Source organism: Callionymus lyra, chromosome 7, assembly GCF_982586985.1.
Source record: "Callionymus lyra chromosome 7, fCalLyr1.hap1.1, whole genome shotgun sequence".
NCBI lineage: Eukaryota > Metazoa > Chordata > Actinopteri > Syngnathiformes > Callionymidae > Callionymus > Callionymus lyra.
This window is the reverse complement of record NC_141824.1, coordinates 25,715,678-25,731,291: the sequence shown is the minus strand read 5'-3', so window position 1 is coordinate 25,731,291 and position 15,614 is coordinate 25,715,678. Positions and strand designations below refer to the sequence as shown.

Sequence of the window (15,614 nt, the reverse complement as noted above, 5' to 3'; positions counted from 1 at the left end):
GAACGAACTAAAGGCATAAGGAAGTGTCAGCTATTACCAGGTGGAAATGACCGACAAGCTGATGCTGGTCTTCAGAAAATCCAGCATATGAATGGGGATGTGGAGATTGCCAAATTACTGACAGGATAGGAAGTAACAAAGCAAAAAAAAATAAATAGGAGATCGAGACTTTAAGTTCAGGGTCTTTGGAAGACACATAGTGAATGGACCACTAGAAGTGCGTTAGTCGTCTTGTTGTTTTAGAAGGTCTACTGCTAGGGATCAAACTAAACCATGCAAAGGGCCAAAATATTTGAACAGTTTAAGTTGTGGGCAGAACATTTTGTAAGTTTACCAAAGTGACTGTGACAGGAAGTGAGAGCCTGATTTCAATATTATCAACCATGTAGGCTAAATCGTAATGATCTGTAACATTACTTTACTATTTTTGGAATTCTCTGTATAGATGTTGACATCAATAATCTCTGTTCCTTATCTCATCTTTAGCACTGACATTTTCATAGTTCACTGTCTCAACATGAACATAAATCTACTTTGTTTGGAATGAACTATGTTAAAAGGACTTGGGCTTTAACTTTGCTCTATTGAAACAACTCTATTGAATGCTAAATACATTTTTCAGTCTCAAAACAGCATTTCAGCACAACGTTTCTTTTCAGGCAATTTTTGGCCCTGGGGCCGTGAGTTTGAACCTCCTGGGTCACTGGTTTCAAAGATGTGATAAATGCTTCCAGGTCAGCTCCCCCGTCTCTCTGGGTCGTGGAGGTTTTCTGCAGTGACAGCAGCAACACGATCAGTCAGTGGAAGCACCAGTGCGGGACCATTTGACCCGTCCCCCCTCTTCGGGTCCATCAGCTTCAGTCCCGTATCTTACTCCCACATTAATGAGCTGAGAGATCAACATCTGTGTAAACAAATGTGTTTCCAGGATGTCATAGGATTTGAGATTTGAGGCTTCAACAACTCAATGATAGCAACATAGCTGAGTTTAATGAGACTTCAAGGAAGTTAATAAGAGATTATCCGGCTGAAAGCCATCAGGAACTCCTTGTATCAGGTGACCGAAGTGCAAACCCAATGTTTACAAATTCTCTCAAGAATGTCGGTTGAATGATTTATGACAGGACACAACCCTCATGAATACAGAGAGCGACAGTGAACAAATTTGACTTTCCTCTCAATCATCTCACTATAACATTTTCTTGCAGAAGGACTTTTGACAAGGACCAATATGTTATACTGTGACTGTGTGTAGAGGGGCCGTGAAGCGCAAAGAGGAGTCAAGAACCAAAATAGGACGAAAAAAACAATACAAAAAGAGTAGAAGAAAAAAGGTCAACATGAAATAAACCTAAATATGCCAATAAAATGTTTACAAAGCGAAAAAAAAAAAAATTCTAAATGTGATCTCAATATTCACTCATATATTTACGGGATATATATTCAGAAAATGGAAGAAATTCATCAACAAATAACTTGTAAAAAGTTATATTAAGAGTTAATCCACGATAAATAAGAAATATCATTGTTAGCTGTCAGCAACTATTTTACATGTTCTACTCTGACATCCAGAGGGCCGCTCTTTGCCCATATTTGACCCTGTGTTATCTCAGGGTCAAGGTGACCCGGAGGCTTGAAAACAAAAGTACATTTTTTATCCCTTGTGTTGCTTTTGAAACAAGGAGAATAACCCCAATCACTGTATATGTATTTCTGCAAGCCAGGGAGGTAAGTTACCTTGATGCAAAAGCAACATAAGGAATAAAATAATTTGTTTTCGGACCATCGGGTCACCTTGACCCTTAGATAACACAAGGACTATCGTAGATCACTGCAAAAGCATAGAGTTAGCTTGTAGCATGAAAGCCATACTGTCGCCTCTGGACTACCTTGGGTCATAATGTCCACCACATTTTCGTGCTACCCTATTCATTGCCTTACACTTAGAGCTTCACTCAGCTAACAACTCACTCCATATCGCTGGCTATGAAAGAAAACGTTTTCTTCGTCTTTTTACCCCTTGTTACCGACATGAAACCCGCCTGGGGTGGCGCCGCAGTTCTGCTTCGTGTTGTTTTGAAACGGCGAACAACACAATCTTCCTCACGCTGATTACATCCTCTCTCCTGCAGTGAATCAATGCCTTGTGCTCCAGCTCACAACACTAAAACTAATCTAGTTGACTTTCATAACTAGTGTAATCTGATTATAAATCCGCCGGTATGGACGCCACAAGGAACAGTGTGGCAGAGGTCACGCCCGCTCTATGAGAGAGGTCCCAGCAGGAGGCTATGAATGCTGTGCAACATTTAATTAGGAAATATTTAGAGATTAATGTTGGTTTAGCAAAAGTATTTTTGCAGATATAACTCTTCACCAGCAATGTAACATGATGAGGGAAAACAGAAGTCATGTGTGCTTCTATAAAGATGAAACTTTTATCGTCAAACAAATATAAAAGAGAGATATTGAATAACACATCTTAGAGCTACTAGATTGTTTTTTGTTTTTTTTTAAAAATAAAAATAAATCGGATTCAAAAATTGATTCAAACTTATGGTCAACGCTTTAAAAAATTCAAGTCATGATACAAATAACATTTCTCAGAATCTGATTTCCTGTTTTCGGGGAAGTTGTAAAGTTTGATTTATTTAAACTTTATTATATTTAATATCCTTTTTATCTAAATTTTAATTTAATCATAAAAACAGTCGAGACTATGTTGGTGCTCTAATATTTTATTTTGTGGAAGTTTCATCTTCACAACATTAAAAGAACTTATCGTATTCAATTAATAGTATTTTTTCTAAAAATGTATATATATATAGTATATAGTAAATAGTAGTTGTATTATTTGATGCAAAGACTTAAGTTCAACCATTAATGCTTCTTATCTCATTTAAATTACTGTAGAGAATGTTTAGTTTGGACCGGACCTGACAAGTGTTTTGGAAAAGGAAATACTGCTGGTTTGTTTAGGTTACTGAACAGAAGATTGAAGGCAGACACGAGGGGGATGCTGACAGGGGAAATGGGATGTATGTGGATTGTGAATTTAAAATGGAAGAGAAAATACAGCCCAAGAATATTACGTGTTTGAGTATGGATGGTAAAATAGAGTAGCAGTGTAGAGAACAGTAGATTCTACAATGTGATGCAGCCGATGATGACACAACAAAATTAAGTAAATCATCGATCAGAAATAAAGGATAAAAAAAAAAAATGAAGATACATAAAAATCTAGGGACCTCCTGGTTTACATTCCTGAAGCTTAACCTGCCCAGTGTAGCTCAGCGGCCCAACATAAACAGTTGAGAGGTGGTCTGACAGTCTGACACATTGACATGAAAAACGTGACCCTTGAGAGAGATAAACAAGTTTAGAGAAAGACAGGTTAACAGTTGAAAAATGGATGACAGCAAATAAAAACAAACATGGTGAACTGAGAACATTGCTTATCTTGGAAGTTAATACTGCACTTTTTGGAACCATACATCCTTTTAATTTCTATTGCGCTGGTTTTTAAAATGTGATATGATTTTTTTCATCGTTACTCACACACGCATTATTTATTTAATATTCAAGCGCCAAATACATCATTCCTCCAGCAATACTCTACCTACATCTAGTGGCCAATAAAGATAGTACAATTTACAATGTTATACACTTTTAAGAAAACAGCATTCAACCATTATTCTTATTTGTATTATTTATTGTTTTCTAAAATAAAAATCGATATATTTATTATCTTATATCTGATGTTCTTTTTATTCTCTACTGTGAAGGATATGTTGCGTATCTATTTACGCAAGACTCCACTTCCGCATGGAAGTACGTAGTTGTTGCTTAGTAACCACGCAAGCATAATCTCGACAGACGGGGAACAGATGCTATGCTAACGCGTGACGTGGATTAAGGCTCCAAAAGAGGAAAAAAGTGGACATTACGGTAAGAAAAATTATTTAAGCACACATATACTTGTGCAATGTTTTCATTAAGACCTTTATTTAGGCCATTGAGCTGAAAATATAACGGATAGTCACTGAATTAGCCTGCTAACGCTAGCATCCCAGCATCGCTAAAAAGAAACTTTGCAGCATCTTTACTAGTATTATATGCAACAACTGTGGTTTATGCGTCCACTAGACAAGCACATGTAATGCACAATGTAATAAAAATAATAATAAAAACAACGCTATTATGATCGTGTTAAGCAGATATACTTGCAATAAGTAGTATTGCTCTATAATTGCAAGTTTTGTCCAAAAATAGTTGTTTTTTTCTTGTAGACAAATAATGCCTCGTGGATCGGATGATGCTCGCAAGAAGTTCGTGTTGACGACGACTGGAAATTTCTATGGAAAAGAACCTTCATCTTCACTTTATGACAGCTCTGAGCTCAACAACTTCTTGGATGATGGAAATGAATTTGTTTTATCCGCCTGCAGTCGTGAAAATGTCCTGCAACTGTCAAATAAGGTAAAATAATGTAATATCAAGTTATTTCAATAAGAATAAAGTGATGGTAGTAGCAGTAAAGTCATAGTAAAGCATGTTGTATTTTGATTATTTTTGTGTTCCCTTGTTCATCAGATTGAAGCGGTGGCAGACAGGAATGAGAAGGTTCTGGTGTTCTTCAAATTGTGTCCCACAGTGATCACAGAAGAGAACTTGCATCAGAGCCTGCTTGTGTCTTCAATGCTACAGTCTCCTATCAACACGCTCTACCAGGCTGTCAGACAAGTCTTTGCACCTGTGCTGCTAAAGGTAATGCATCTCAGGTTTAATGATATTTTCAAATGTCAAAGGTTTGCTGTTACATGGTTTTTCCTTCAAACATTCAAATGAATCCAATTAATATTCTGAATATATTTTTTTATATCAAGGATGAACACTGGCGTTCAGCATTTGATCCCAAGTTAGCAGGTCTTCTAACTGAATTGGAGGTGGGCCTGGGCTCTGTCGTGCGACAGAGTGGGACGCAAGCTGTCACTAAAAAGGGCCAATCGGAAGGAGACGTCCTGGGTACGATTGTCTGTTTTATTTTTGACAAGTACATTGACTCGACATTTGACATTGTTCATATGAAAGTCCTGATGACTTCTTTTTATTGCCGTGTTATATTGGTTAAATCATTTCTAATCATTATTTACTTTTTCAATGACTGCAGGAATTCTGGTGCCTGGTGATGAGTTTCAGTACTGGGTAGAAATAGCTGAGTCAGCAACGAAATCTACTTTCCGTGACAGGGCTATGCATTTTGTTGAACTATTTAAACCAATCAAAAAGGTATTTATACATGTTTAATTTGTGAAGTTGATTTTAATTAAATAATTGTTTTTTTATTCTATATTTTCACACGATCAGTAGTTATAGTTAAACTATTACATTTATAGAAAGTAATTTCTGGGTCCTTGTAGGAATATTGTGGACTGGATGGATTGTCGATGTCGGATGTCGTAGATCTAGTAGAGCAGAGCAGAGATGTGCTGGATGATGTTTGGCGCCAAACTGACTACGAGTCATACCTAGAAGTACGAATGGTCAGACTCATGGATGTTATTGGTGAGTGATCTCCACATTAAAAAAAAAACAGATCTCTAGAAACTCATCGTGTGCACAATGAAACCAAAAAGTGCTGCTGATTGAAATATTTATTTTTAATTGAAACAAATATGAGCTTTTGTCTTATTTCCTCTGCTCAGGTGGTTCTCTAGGACGATATGTGCAAAAGAAACTGAGTGATCAGAAAGTTTTCGAGGGGCCGTACATGTCTGTGAGGGAGAGTTTGAAAAGAGGAATTGCAATCTGTGAGCAGTGGGTTGTAAATTGTGAACATCTAACTGGACAGGTTTGTCAAGATTGAATGCGATTTGACGCCATTAGAGCTTCAAGCTAACCAACCACTGTTTTGATAAAAGGTATGGAAGAGGTATGCCCCCCATCCTTGGGAGGGGAGTAAGTACTGCCCTCCAACCCTGCAGTGCCTGACGAAAAGATTGGAAGAGGTGAGCTGACAAAGTATCTTCTTTTATCTTACCTCTCAGTGTGAAGATGTATATATTATTAATATTTGTAATTCAATATTAATTTAATTGAAATTTACCTTTGTTTCTTAACTACTCTATTGAGTGGCTTCAGTTTCTCATATGAGTGAGCTTTACCTCGTGGTCATAATCATGGAACATTGTTCAGACCTTCTTTTGTTTTTGTGTTGACGAGAAGCTCCCTGCTATTGTCTTCTAGGTGATGACCTTGCGGATGCTCCATGAGAAACTGTTGTGTATGTTACCTGGAGGAAGACAACAAGCTCTGTCTCCTGAGCGTGTCTTTGAGCCTTTTACTGGTCTAAACCCTCTGCATTATAACCCTTACACTGAGGTGAGTGATGACATCATCGTGTGCATCAGCATCACCTCAGGATGGAATCGATTCTCTTCTATTTTGTAGCCTCTTTGGAGATCTGCTGTGGCTCAGTTCGAGAGAATTATGGCTCCATCAGAGCAGGAGGTTGCTGGCAGGCTGAAGAGCTACATTGCTGATGTGCAAGACAACCCTCAGCAGGTAAGGACATAAAACACCCCTGGGGGGGGTTGCTTGATAATATAATTTCTTTTTTCTCCAGCTGTTGCAGGTTTTCCAAAAACATAAAGAGCTGATCAGGCGACCAATTATCAGTAAAGAACTCCAGTCAGAGAGAGAGATACTTCTTGCTAGACTGTTGGACTACAATAAGGGTAACATGCTTTTTTTGTTGTTTCAATTACTTCTTGTTCTTTACTTTATAACTCAGTATATTTGTAGATCTCTTATTTTTTTATTCTTTAAAACAATTATATACTTTGAATCAACCACATTTTTTTAAACATCTATCTCACACATTTAATTATTTAATCAAACAATTTTAAACTTTAATCGAACAATTTTAAACTTTAATCAAACATTTTTTAATAAACAATTTCAAATGTAATCAAACATTTTTTTTTCAACTTTAATTGAACATTTTTAAACTATAATCAAACAATTTATTAATTTAATTTAACTATAATTTTTTTTTTTACTGTAATCAAACAATTTCCAACTGTAATTAAACAATTATTAACTATAATTGAACAATTTTTTTTAAACTATAATCGAAAGATTCTTCACCATAATCAAACAATTTTCGACTTTAAACAAACATTTTCAACTGTAATCAAACTATTATTTACTATAATCAAACAATTTCCAACTTTTGAGGAGAGAAATCTTTTCAGGCTGTTGCTCCTAAGCTTTGGAACGATCTTCCTCTCCCTCTGTGCTTGATGGATCTACTGACTCCTTTAAGAAACATCTTAAGACGTTTCTATTTTTTCAGGCTTTTCCTTGATTTTCAGGAACTCCTGTTGTGTAATCAGTTTTATCTTGATCTTTAAAGTATATACTTTATTGAATATTGTTTTGATTGTTTAAGCGCTTTGTGACCCTGGTCTAGAAAAGCGCTATACAAATAAGAATTACTTACTTACTTACTTACTTACTTACTTTAATCAAACTATTTTCTTTAACTATATTCCAACAATTCTGAACCATAATCAATTTTTTTTAAACTGTAATCAAATCATTTTCAACTATAAACAAACAATTATTAAATGTAATCAAATAATTTTGTAATGTAATCAACAGTTTGTAAATATAATCAAACAATTAACATCTGTCACCAATCTATTTTTAACTGTAAACAAACAAATTTCAACTGTTATCAATCCTTTTTCATTTTACACTCGTTTTTCATAATTCTCTATGTAAATTTATGTTGTTTTGCATAGAATCTTCCACATTTTCACTCCTGTTGACTTTACTAAATTTAGATTAAAATTGAATTCAAAATAAACAACCAATTCTAACCAATCAATATATTTAATTTCTTCATAGAATTGAAAACTGACTTTGAGAGTCGATGTCATGGAACACCCGGTGAAAAGTTGGGACCCCTCATTGGCAGAAACCTCACTGAGGTCATCAATAAAATAATCTGGGTCCGACAACTCATACACAAGGTTAATCATTTAATCTTTCTCTTCAAGACCCTTTCGTACTTGACTCCAAGTTAACAACTTCTATTCTTCTTTTTCTCAATCAGGTCGAGGACTGTGTCCGCATCGCGGAAGCTTTACTTTCAGACTTGTCTGGGTTTAAAGGATTCCTGCGCTTCTGTGACGAGCTGTTGGAAGTTCTGCGAGCGTACGAGCAAGAACAGTTTGAGGACTGGTCCAGAGATGTGCTTTCCAGTCTTGCAAATCCAAAGTCTGGAATTAGGTAAATTCCGATCCACATTTTTGTCGTTATTAGTGATGCAAGGAAATAATCATGTCTTTTATTTTATTATTTGATTTAGCCTCAACGCCAGTAACCGTGTCATGGAACTTGATCATGTGGATGGCACACTGAGGATCCAGTACTCGGACCGACTGGTGAGTCTTCTCAGGGAGGTCCGGCAGCTTTCCGCTCTGGGTTTTGTCATTCCTGCCAAAGTTCAACAAGCTGCAAATACAGCGGACAAGTTCTACAGACAGGCCATTGTGCTTAAACAGGTACAGAAGAAAAATTAAAACTATCTGGTTATTGTTTCTTTTGTCTTCTAAGTCGTTTGTATTTGTGTGTAATAGGTGGCCCATTTTTACAACACAATTGATCAGCAGATGATTCCGTCTCAGAGGCCGATGATGCTTGGCCTCGCGCTGGCGTTTGAGCAGGTCATCAAGGTTAGTCCTCACCTGCATCTGGCATGTGTTAAGCTCTTTGCAAATCCTTTTTTTCTCTGAATATTCTTTTGATACGTGTGTCAGAATCCTCGCTCGCAATCCAAGGAATCTGGTGGTAAACTGCAGATAACCTGGGACAACCCCAAAGAGCTGGAGTCGTACATCACCAAACTACATTCTGCGGCTGAAAAACTTTCCACTGAGAACCGAAAACTGCGGAAATGGCATACTGACTTCACTGACAAGGTTGTAGTTTTCTCCTTAACAATCCTACTACAAACATGAAAAACATGTCTATTTAGAAATATATTGAGAATTATTATTATTATTTTATTTATGTTGATGTACTTTTCTTGACCATGTTAGCTAATATTGCACAACACTGCACAATTAACTACATTCATTGTAAGTAAGTAAGTAATTTTTATTTGTATGGCGCTTGACTTTACTCTGATGGCTGAATTCATTATTTGTCTCGTCTTGTGTTGATGCAACATTTCATTAGTTTAAACCAGTATCTTCCAAGCACAAAATCAGTTGTTTCAATTGACAGATGACTGATCTAATATTTGATTGCTTCAACTCATGGGGCAGAACTTATCAAATAAAAAGCAGCTCATTGGTCCTTTTTTTTTTTACAATTTTTTCTCTGACCGTGTACTGTCAATACATTTGTAAATGTACTTATATTAATGAATAGAGAATAATGAAGTTATATGGCAACAGATATAAAATGTAATAATTGACAACATTAAGTCCGAGGGTAGAGTCAGATGTCATCAGACTGGCGGCCCTAAATGTCAATCAAGTGATGGGATGCATGATATGTTGATGTCTCTTTTTTTTTTTTAAATATCCTGTGTTTCAGTAATAATACTTATTTTCTTTTTCCAGGTGATCACGTTGATGAACGTGAATTTGTTGAGACATCAGCAGCGATGGAAAGATGGCCTTCAAGATCTTCGTACTGGCATCGCCACTCTTGAGGCTCAGGTATTACTTGGAGTGCTGTTATTGCAGCACATTATCACAAGTTTCTGGAAGCAAAAGGCTGCCTTGATGCCAGCTACTGCTCAGTGTGTCTGTAAATACATTTCTTACAGACTTCTTCGGGGTTTAATAAAGGAATCTGTTTCCCTATTGGCTATTGATGACTTACTACACAACAGCCAGTGAGCTCAAAGCTTTTCTTGTCAGTTTGAATGAGCACAAACTCTACATTAAATAATCTCCTAGGGCGAAAATTGAAAATATCATTTATCAAAAGCCCAGTCTGTTGAATTTGGGATTTTTTATTCTGTCATTAAGTTGCAAACATGACAAATTGTCCATGGCTAAAATTGAATTCAGGAAATAACAAGTTGAAGTTGAAAAATAACTGGTGTTTGAAAGAACTCAATATAACAAAACAAGTTGCTTAAACTTTTACTGGGATCAAACTTCATCAGAAAACATTTAAACCAGCACTGTGACGGCACATACCTCAGTCAAGGAGCGAATTCTGCACGACTTTATAAAATGACAGCACACAATAAATTAAATAAAACCCTTTCCATGGTTCAAGAATTGTGTAGGCTTAAGGTTTTTGGATTGTTCCTGGACTGAAAATCTAAATGTTATGTCACATAAATAATAAGCCGTGTTTATAAAATCAAGGATTCTAATCTTTGCTAGTTTTGAACAGTGCAGCAGTTAGATGCCATACAAGAAAAATGTCATAATCCAAATGTTACCCTTGTGTTAGCTCAGGTATCATATATGTCATTAACATTTATTTAAAAAAAGAATTTCAAGGTGCAGAAGTTGTTTTTCTGTCAGACAGGGGGAAACATTTCAAACCGTTTTTCAATACATGCACGAAGTAAATTAGTATCATTAATATAATATGAATGTTCACAGGGTTTCAGGCCCGATGACATGCGAGCCTGGCGTCAACATTGGAACCATCAGTTATACAAAGCTCTTGAGCACCAGTACCAGATTGGTCTGGAAGCTTTGAATAAAAACCTGCCTGAAATACACATTGATCTGACTTTTAAGTGAGTAAATATTTCAATTATTTAAGATCATAATGTGCCTCACTTTGATCGTCTTCTGCAGTTCAAAGGGCATCGACTCATCTCATTCTTCTTCTCTGATCAGGCAAGGCAGGTTGCAGTTCCGACCTCCGTTTGAGGAGGTGCGTGCTCGCTATTACAGGGAGATGAAGAGGTTTATTGCAATACCCAACCAGTTTAAAGGTGTGAGTGCCCAGGGGGAGGAGCTTATCTTCAGCACCATGATAGACAGGAATGCCTCTGGATTTCTTACTATCTTCACCAAAGCAGAAGACCTCTTTACACGCCTGCAGGCCATACAAGACAAGTTCAAGGTAGGTTATCAAAATGTTCTGCCCTCATCATTTATAAAGTGTGTTATCATATTGTAACTTAATATGCCATTTCATTTTAGTTCCCCTTTGTGGTATCCTCTTCTGACTACTTGTTTTTTATTTACTGTAGGAATGGGTGGTGCTGGGCCAGGTGGATTTGGACTCGTTGGTGGAGAAACATCTCAACTCAATGCAGGACTGGGAGAGAAACTTTAAAGCATTGAAAGCCAGAGGAAAGGAATCAGAGCGTTTACCCAGGTACTATGTCTGTTAGCAAAATAACTTAAAGGGGATATGGATGGATTTGAGTTAAACCTTTAAAACTTCATCGACTCTGATAACAGAACAAGGAGCTGGTTTGGCTCCTGATTTCCAACTCCTGCCTGACTGACTATTAGTTATCACTAGTGATGGTCTGATACAAGTTCATAAAGCAGTCCGGGAAGATTCTCATTAATCCAGGTCATGGTTATCCAATTGGGTCAGCTGTACTGTGTAGAGTTTAGGAAGATGTTTCACCACTTAGCCAAGAAGTTTCTTCAGTTAAGTTAAGTTGAGAGGTAAGACTTGTTCCTACAACTCTACACAATCCAATTGACTCTGATGAAGCTTCATTAAGCAGTCTCATTATTTTCAGAGCCCACTAGATGGCGGTCTCTGCACTATTTTACTTCATTTTAAACAACTGTTCTAATGAAACATCAGATTTTTAAACTAATGGCGCCACCTACTGACCTCTAAAAAACATGACACTGCTTCATGAAGCTTCATCAGACCATCACTAGTTTCTAATGGGTTGTGCCAGCGTTTAACAATACTGTACTGCTCAGCTAATTTTTCCATGAATGCTGATGTTTTATATAATGAAAAAATTATTTATTTATAAAGATGAAATGAATAAGAGGAACAAAAAGAGCTGTTTGACAGAGCTGTAAGTGCCAATCTTTTTGGACCAAAATGACCATCCTGAAACCATGCATTATTAAGTACCTACAATATTCAGCATCAAATATTGAAGTGGATGTTGATGATTAAACCCTTTATTAATCCAAAACTGACTTTCAAATATTTCTCTTCTTTTGTTAGTGAAGAAAAAGTGGACTGTATCACAGTGAACTGTGAACCTGTAAAAACCGCCATCGATGACCTCATCCAGAAGCTGTTTGACATGCTGCTATCATCCCTCAGGAAGTCAATTCAAGGTACAAAATGTTTTATTTCCATGACATACTGTAGCTGTTTAAACCTTTTATTCATAATTGTATATTTATAGAAAAAACATATTTCTTCTTTCCAGGCCACACACAGTCAATACAAGGTTTTGTATCTGAGTCAATGGAAGCCTTGTCAGTGAGGCCAGAGAGCATGGATGAGATTAGTGCAGCAGGAGGGAAATACAAACAGATTTTAAGCCACAAACCTGAGGTAAAACACAAGAATGATTTCAGGATTGGTCTTGACACTGTGTTTATACGCTTTTCCAAATCATTCAGTCGAAGAAATATTCAATGAGATGGTTTTCTTTTTCTTGTGTGCAAAGATTCTGTCACAGTTCCAGTGTGCAGAGGAAAAGAACCGCTTGTTGCGAGCAGTGTCTGGGGCCGGTGTGGAGTCTTTTTCGTCTCTAAGGGCCAAATGGGACAAACTTGAGCTTGTGATGGAGAGTCACCAGCTAATGATTAAAGACCAGGTGACAAATTAAGAATAATTGATGGATTATAATCAACCATTCCTGTTAAAATCCCATTTTGTTTCTATTATTTCTTTTCAAAAGTGATCTTCCATCTCTTCTCCCACAGATGGAGGTGATGCGTGGTAACACTGCAGGCCGCATTGATGCTTACAGATCCGATTTAGAGCGGTTTAAAGCCAGATGGGACCAGTTAAAGCCCAAAGATGACACACTTGAGAATGGCGATCATACCTCTCTGCTTGCCTGCCTTCAGACCATCAGAGACAAGCAGCAAGAATTTCAGGAGCTTGAGATAGTTCGCAATAAATTGCTGTGGGTTTTCTTTAATTATTTACACGTTTCAAAAAAATAAAAACCTCCATGACAGGTTTAATCTTCTCTCTTCAGCGAGGATTGTGCTTATTTCGACCTGGAGGTCCCAGAATTCCCTTCAGCACAAGAGGTTGAAACAGATATGGAGGAATGCAGTGGGATGTGGGGTCTATATGAGGAGTGGCATCTTGGCTTTACAGAGAAGGCTCAGGAGGACTGGATCACGTTCAGGTGTTTGTTTAAGTCTTCCATTATGCTCTTCGTTACATATTTCCATCAACCTGTCTTTGTCTCTTTTGTAGGAGCAAAACGTATGTGTTTGAGGAATTCTTGTTCACATGGCAGGAGAGACTGAGGAAGGTGGAAAAACCAACTGTGATGTCAGTTAAACTTCAAGGGGAAGTTGATAAATACAAGGTAATCATTTATATCCTCGACCTGCTTAAGGTTTCCGTCAAAATGAAGCGATTAAGAATTGAGTATATTTATAATTAAAAAATATATATATTTGGTTGATGTTAGAAAATGTTTCTGATTGAATGTATTAATAAAACAACACATTTATTGCCAGTAACGTAAAATCTATCTAAATAAGTACAGAATGTTTTTTCTTTTGGTTTTGTGGAAATATAATATAAAATGAAATAAATTGTGAATTGTAGGTGAAAGTTCTCATGTGACAATATTTAAAATTAAACACTAAATAATGTTAAGAGCATTAGTTTGGTATTCATTAACTTATAGTGGGTCTGTATTATTACGGGGCGTTCATGATCCGGATAGCAGAAGGGAGGAACCAACCAGGGACGTAAGGCGGCAGTTGAGCGCCTTCTCAGCAGATAAGATATTCTGCTGCAGTATGTTCTGGTTCATAGTAAAGGTCTGATGAGGCTTCATGAAGCAGTGTCTTTATTTTCAGAGTCCACTAGATGTCAGTCTCTGCACTATTTTTCTTTGTTTTGAACAACTGTTCTATCGAAACATCACATCATTTTAAAACTGATGGCGCCACCTATTGACGTCTAAACAACATGACACTGCTTCATCAGTCCATCACTGCTGGTCCATAACTGTTGAGGGAGGAGGTGATGATGAACTACAGCATCAACCCTTCAAGGGGACATTTCCTCAGCTGACTCAGGAAGTATATCCGCTTCTCGGCTTTCTTCACAATGAGTCTGACGTTCATCTCCCACTTCATGTCTTGAGCGAAGACGGTACCCAGCTGATGGATACACTCCACAATGTCAACTGTGCGGCCACTGAGGTTGACACATTGTATGTAGTCCCTGTCTTACTCCTCTTCTTATTCCTTGAAGTGGATTCCCTGCCAGCTATAACAGTTTTCCTTCTAGCTTGTAATGTTATTCATGATTTTTAAAATCCCAGAGAGGCAGCCTCTCGTTGGTTCCAGCGCCTTGTCTGACAAATACGGCTGCTTGTTGAAGCACAGCTTAGTGTAACTTATCAGATAAAATAAATATATATCATCGTGCCTTTGTATATTTTCAGAATATGATCCCGGTGCTGAAGTATGTTCGTGGTGAACACCTGTCCCAGGACCATTGGCTGGACATGTTCCGACTGCTGGGTCTTCCAAGAGGGACAACCTTGGAAAAACTCACCTTTAATGACATTCTTGGTGTGGCAAATACTGTCGTTGAGAAGGCTTTGGAGCTCAAGGTGTGCATATTTGTTTAAAATATTTTTCCAAGTTTATTAATGTTACTTTTGTATATTGCACTGACTGTTCCAGAACACTAGATGGCAGAACAAACACAGATATTGCTGTGAAACAGCAACATTGTGTTTCTGTTTTCTGCTATTTTTTACATTTATTCCGTGATGAAAACATTAAAAAAAACGTGTGATTATACCTGCAGGACCTGAATAGCCGTGCACAAGCAGAGGTGACAATCAGGGAGTCACTGAGAGAGTTGGATTTATGGGGTGCTGCAGCTACGTTCAACCTTACAGAGTACACTGATAACAGCAGCAGAACAATCCTTCTCATCAAGGACTGGAAAGACATAGTCAACCAGGTAACGCTCATTGTTTTAATGTTTAACAAACTGTTATCATGCATATGACAATAAACACTTGTACACTAAACATGTACTTTTATTCCGAACATAAGCTGACATCATATATATAGATTAGCTCAATTTACTGTTTTACTAATCCATAATTAGAAGATGAGACCAATTTTATGTCCATCTTGAAAATAAAAGAAAACGTACACAAAAATGAAGTACATTATATTAGTATTTATATTACATGTATAGTTAAGTAATAACCTTAACAAAGCAGTCACCTGCAAATCGAAATGAAGCTTCATGTTACAAGAAATGATGCGAAAAACGTACCCCTGCAGCGTTTCCATTATTCTCGAATGATAATTTGAGGCAGACGTTTTAAAATAATTGGGTTCCTGTGAATGCCTCGATGGTAGACCCAGATAATAAAAGGACTCTCAAAAAGAAAATGGCATGTC

The 15,614-nt window shown here is 37.1% G+C and overlaps 1 protein-coding gene across 1 annotated transcript in view; it reads left to right on the top strand.

Annotated features, from left to right (window-relative positions):
• The first annotated feature begins 3,868 nt into the window (after nucleotides 1–3,868).
• The window catches only part of dync2h1 (dynein cytoplasmic 2 heavy chain 1), a 77,029-nt gene continuing 65,283 nt past the window's right edge, over nucleotides 3,869–15,614 (top strand). The window contains exons 1-28 of the mRNA XM_087796453.1: nucleotides 3,869–3,948; nucleotides 4,290–4,479; nucleotides 4,594–4,767; nucleotides 4,887–5,025; nucleotides 5,171–5,289; nucleotides 5,421–5,565; nucleotides 5,706–5,851; nucleotides 5,922–6,008; nucleotides 6,247–6,381; nucleotides 6,451–6,564; nucleotides 6,626–6,737; nucleotides 7,915–8,039; nucleotides 8,123–8,298; nucleotides 8,378–8,573; nucleotides 8,649–8,744; nucleotides 8,829–8,990; nucleotides 9,639–9,737; nucleotides 10,644–10,783; nucleotides 10,887–11,115; nucleotides 11,246–11,373; nucleotides 12,202–12,317; nucleotides 12,413–12,540; nucleotides 12,656–12,805; nucleotides 12,915–13,120; nucleotides 13,196–13,351; nucleotides 13,423–13,537; nucleotides 14,633–14,803; nucleotides 15,004–15,162. Coding sequence (XP_087652579.1) covers nucleotides 4,297–4,479; nucleotides 4,594–4,767; nucleotides 4,887–5,025; nucleotides 5,171–5,289; nucleotides 5,421–5,565; nucleotides 5,706–5,851; nucleotides 5,922–6,008; nucleotides 6,247–6,381; nucleotides 6,451–6,564; nucleotides 6,626–6,737; nucleotides 7,915–8,039; nucleotides 8,123–8,298; nucleotides 8,378–8,573; nucleotides 8,649–8,744; nucleotides 8,829–8,990; nucleotides 9,639–9,737; nucleotides 10,644–10,783; nucleotides 10,887–11,115; nucleotides 11,246–11,373; nucleotides 12,202–12,317; nucleotides 12,413–12,540; nucleotides 12,656–12,805; nucleotides 12,915–13,120; nucleotides 13,196–13,351; nucleotides 13,423–13,537; nucleotides 14,633–14,803; nucleotides 15,004–15,162 — 3,906 coding nt within the window. The 5' untranslated portion in view covers nucleotides 3,869–3,948; nucleotides 4,290–4,296. The remainder of the gene's footprint in view (nucleotides 3,949–4,289; nucleotides 4,480–4,593; nucleotides 4,768–4,886; nucleotides 5,026–5,170; nucleotides 5,290–5,420; nucleotides 5,566–5,705; nucleotides 5,852–5,921; nucleotides 6,009–6,246; nucleotides 6,382–6,450; nucleotides 6,565–6,625; nucleotides 6,738–7,914; nucleotides 8,040–8,122; nucleotides 8,299–8,377; nucleotides 8,574–8,648; nucleotides 8,745–8,828; nucleotides 8,991–9,638; nucleotides 9,738–10,643; nucleotides 10,784–10,886; nucleotides 11,116–11,245; nucleotides 11,374–12,201; nucleotides 12,318–12,412; nucleotides 12,541–12,655; nucleotides 12,806–12,914; nucleotides 13,121–13,195; nucleotides 13,352–13,422; nucleotides 13,538–14,632; nucleotides 14,804–15,003; nucleotides 15,163–15,614) is intronic.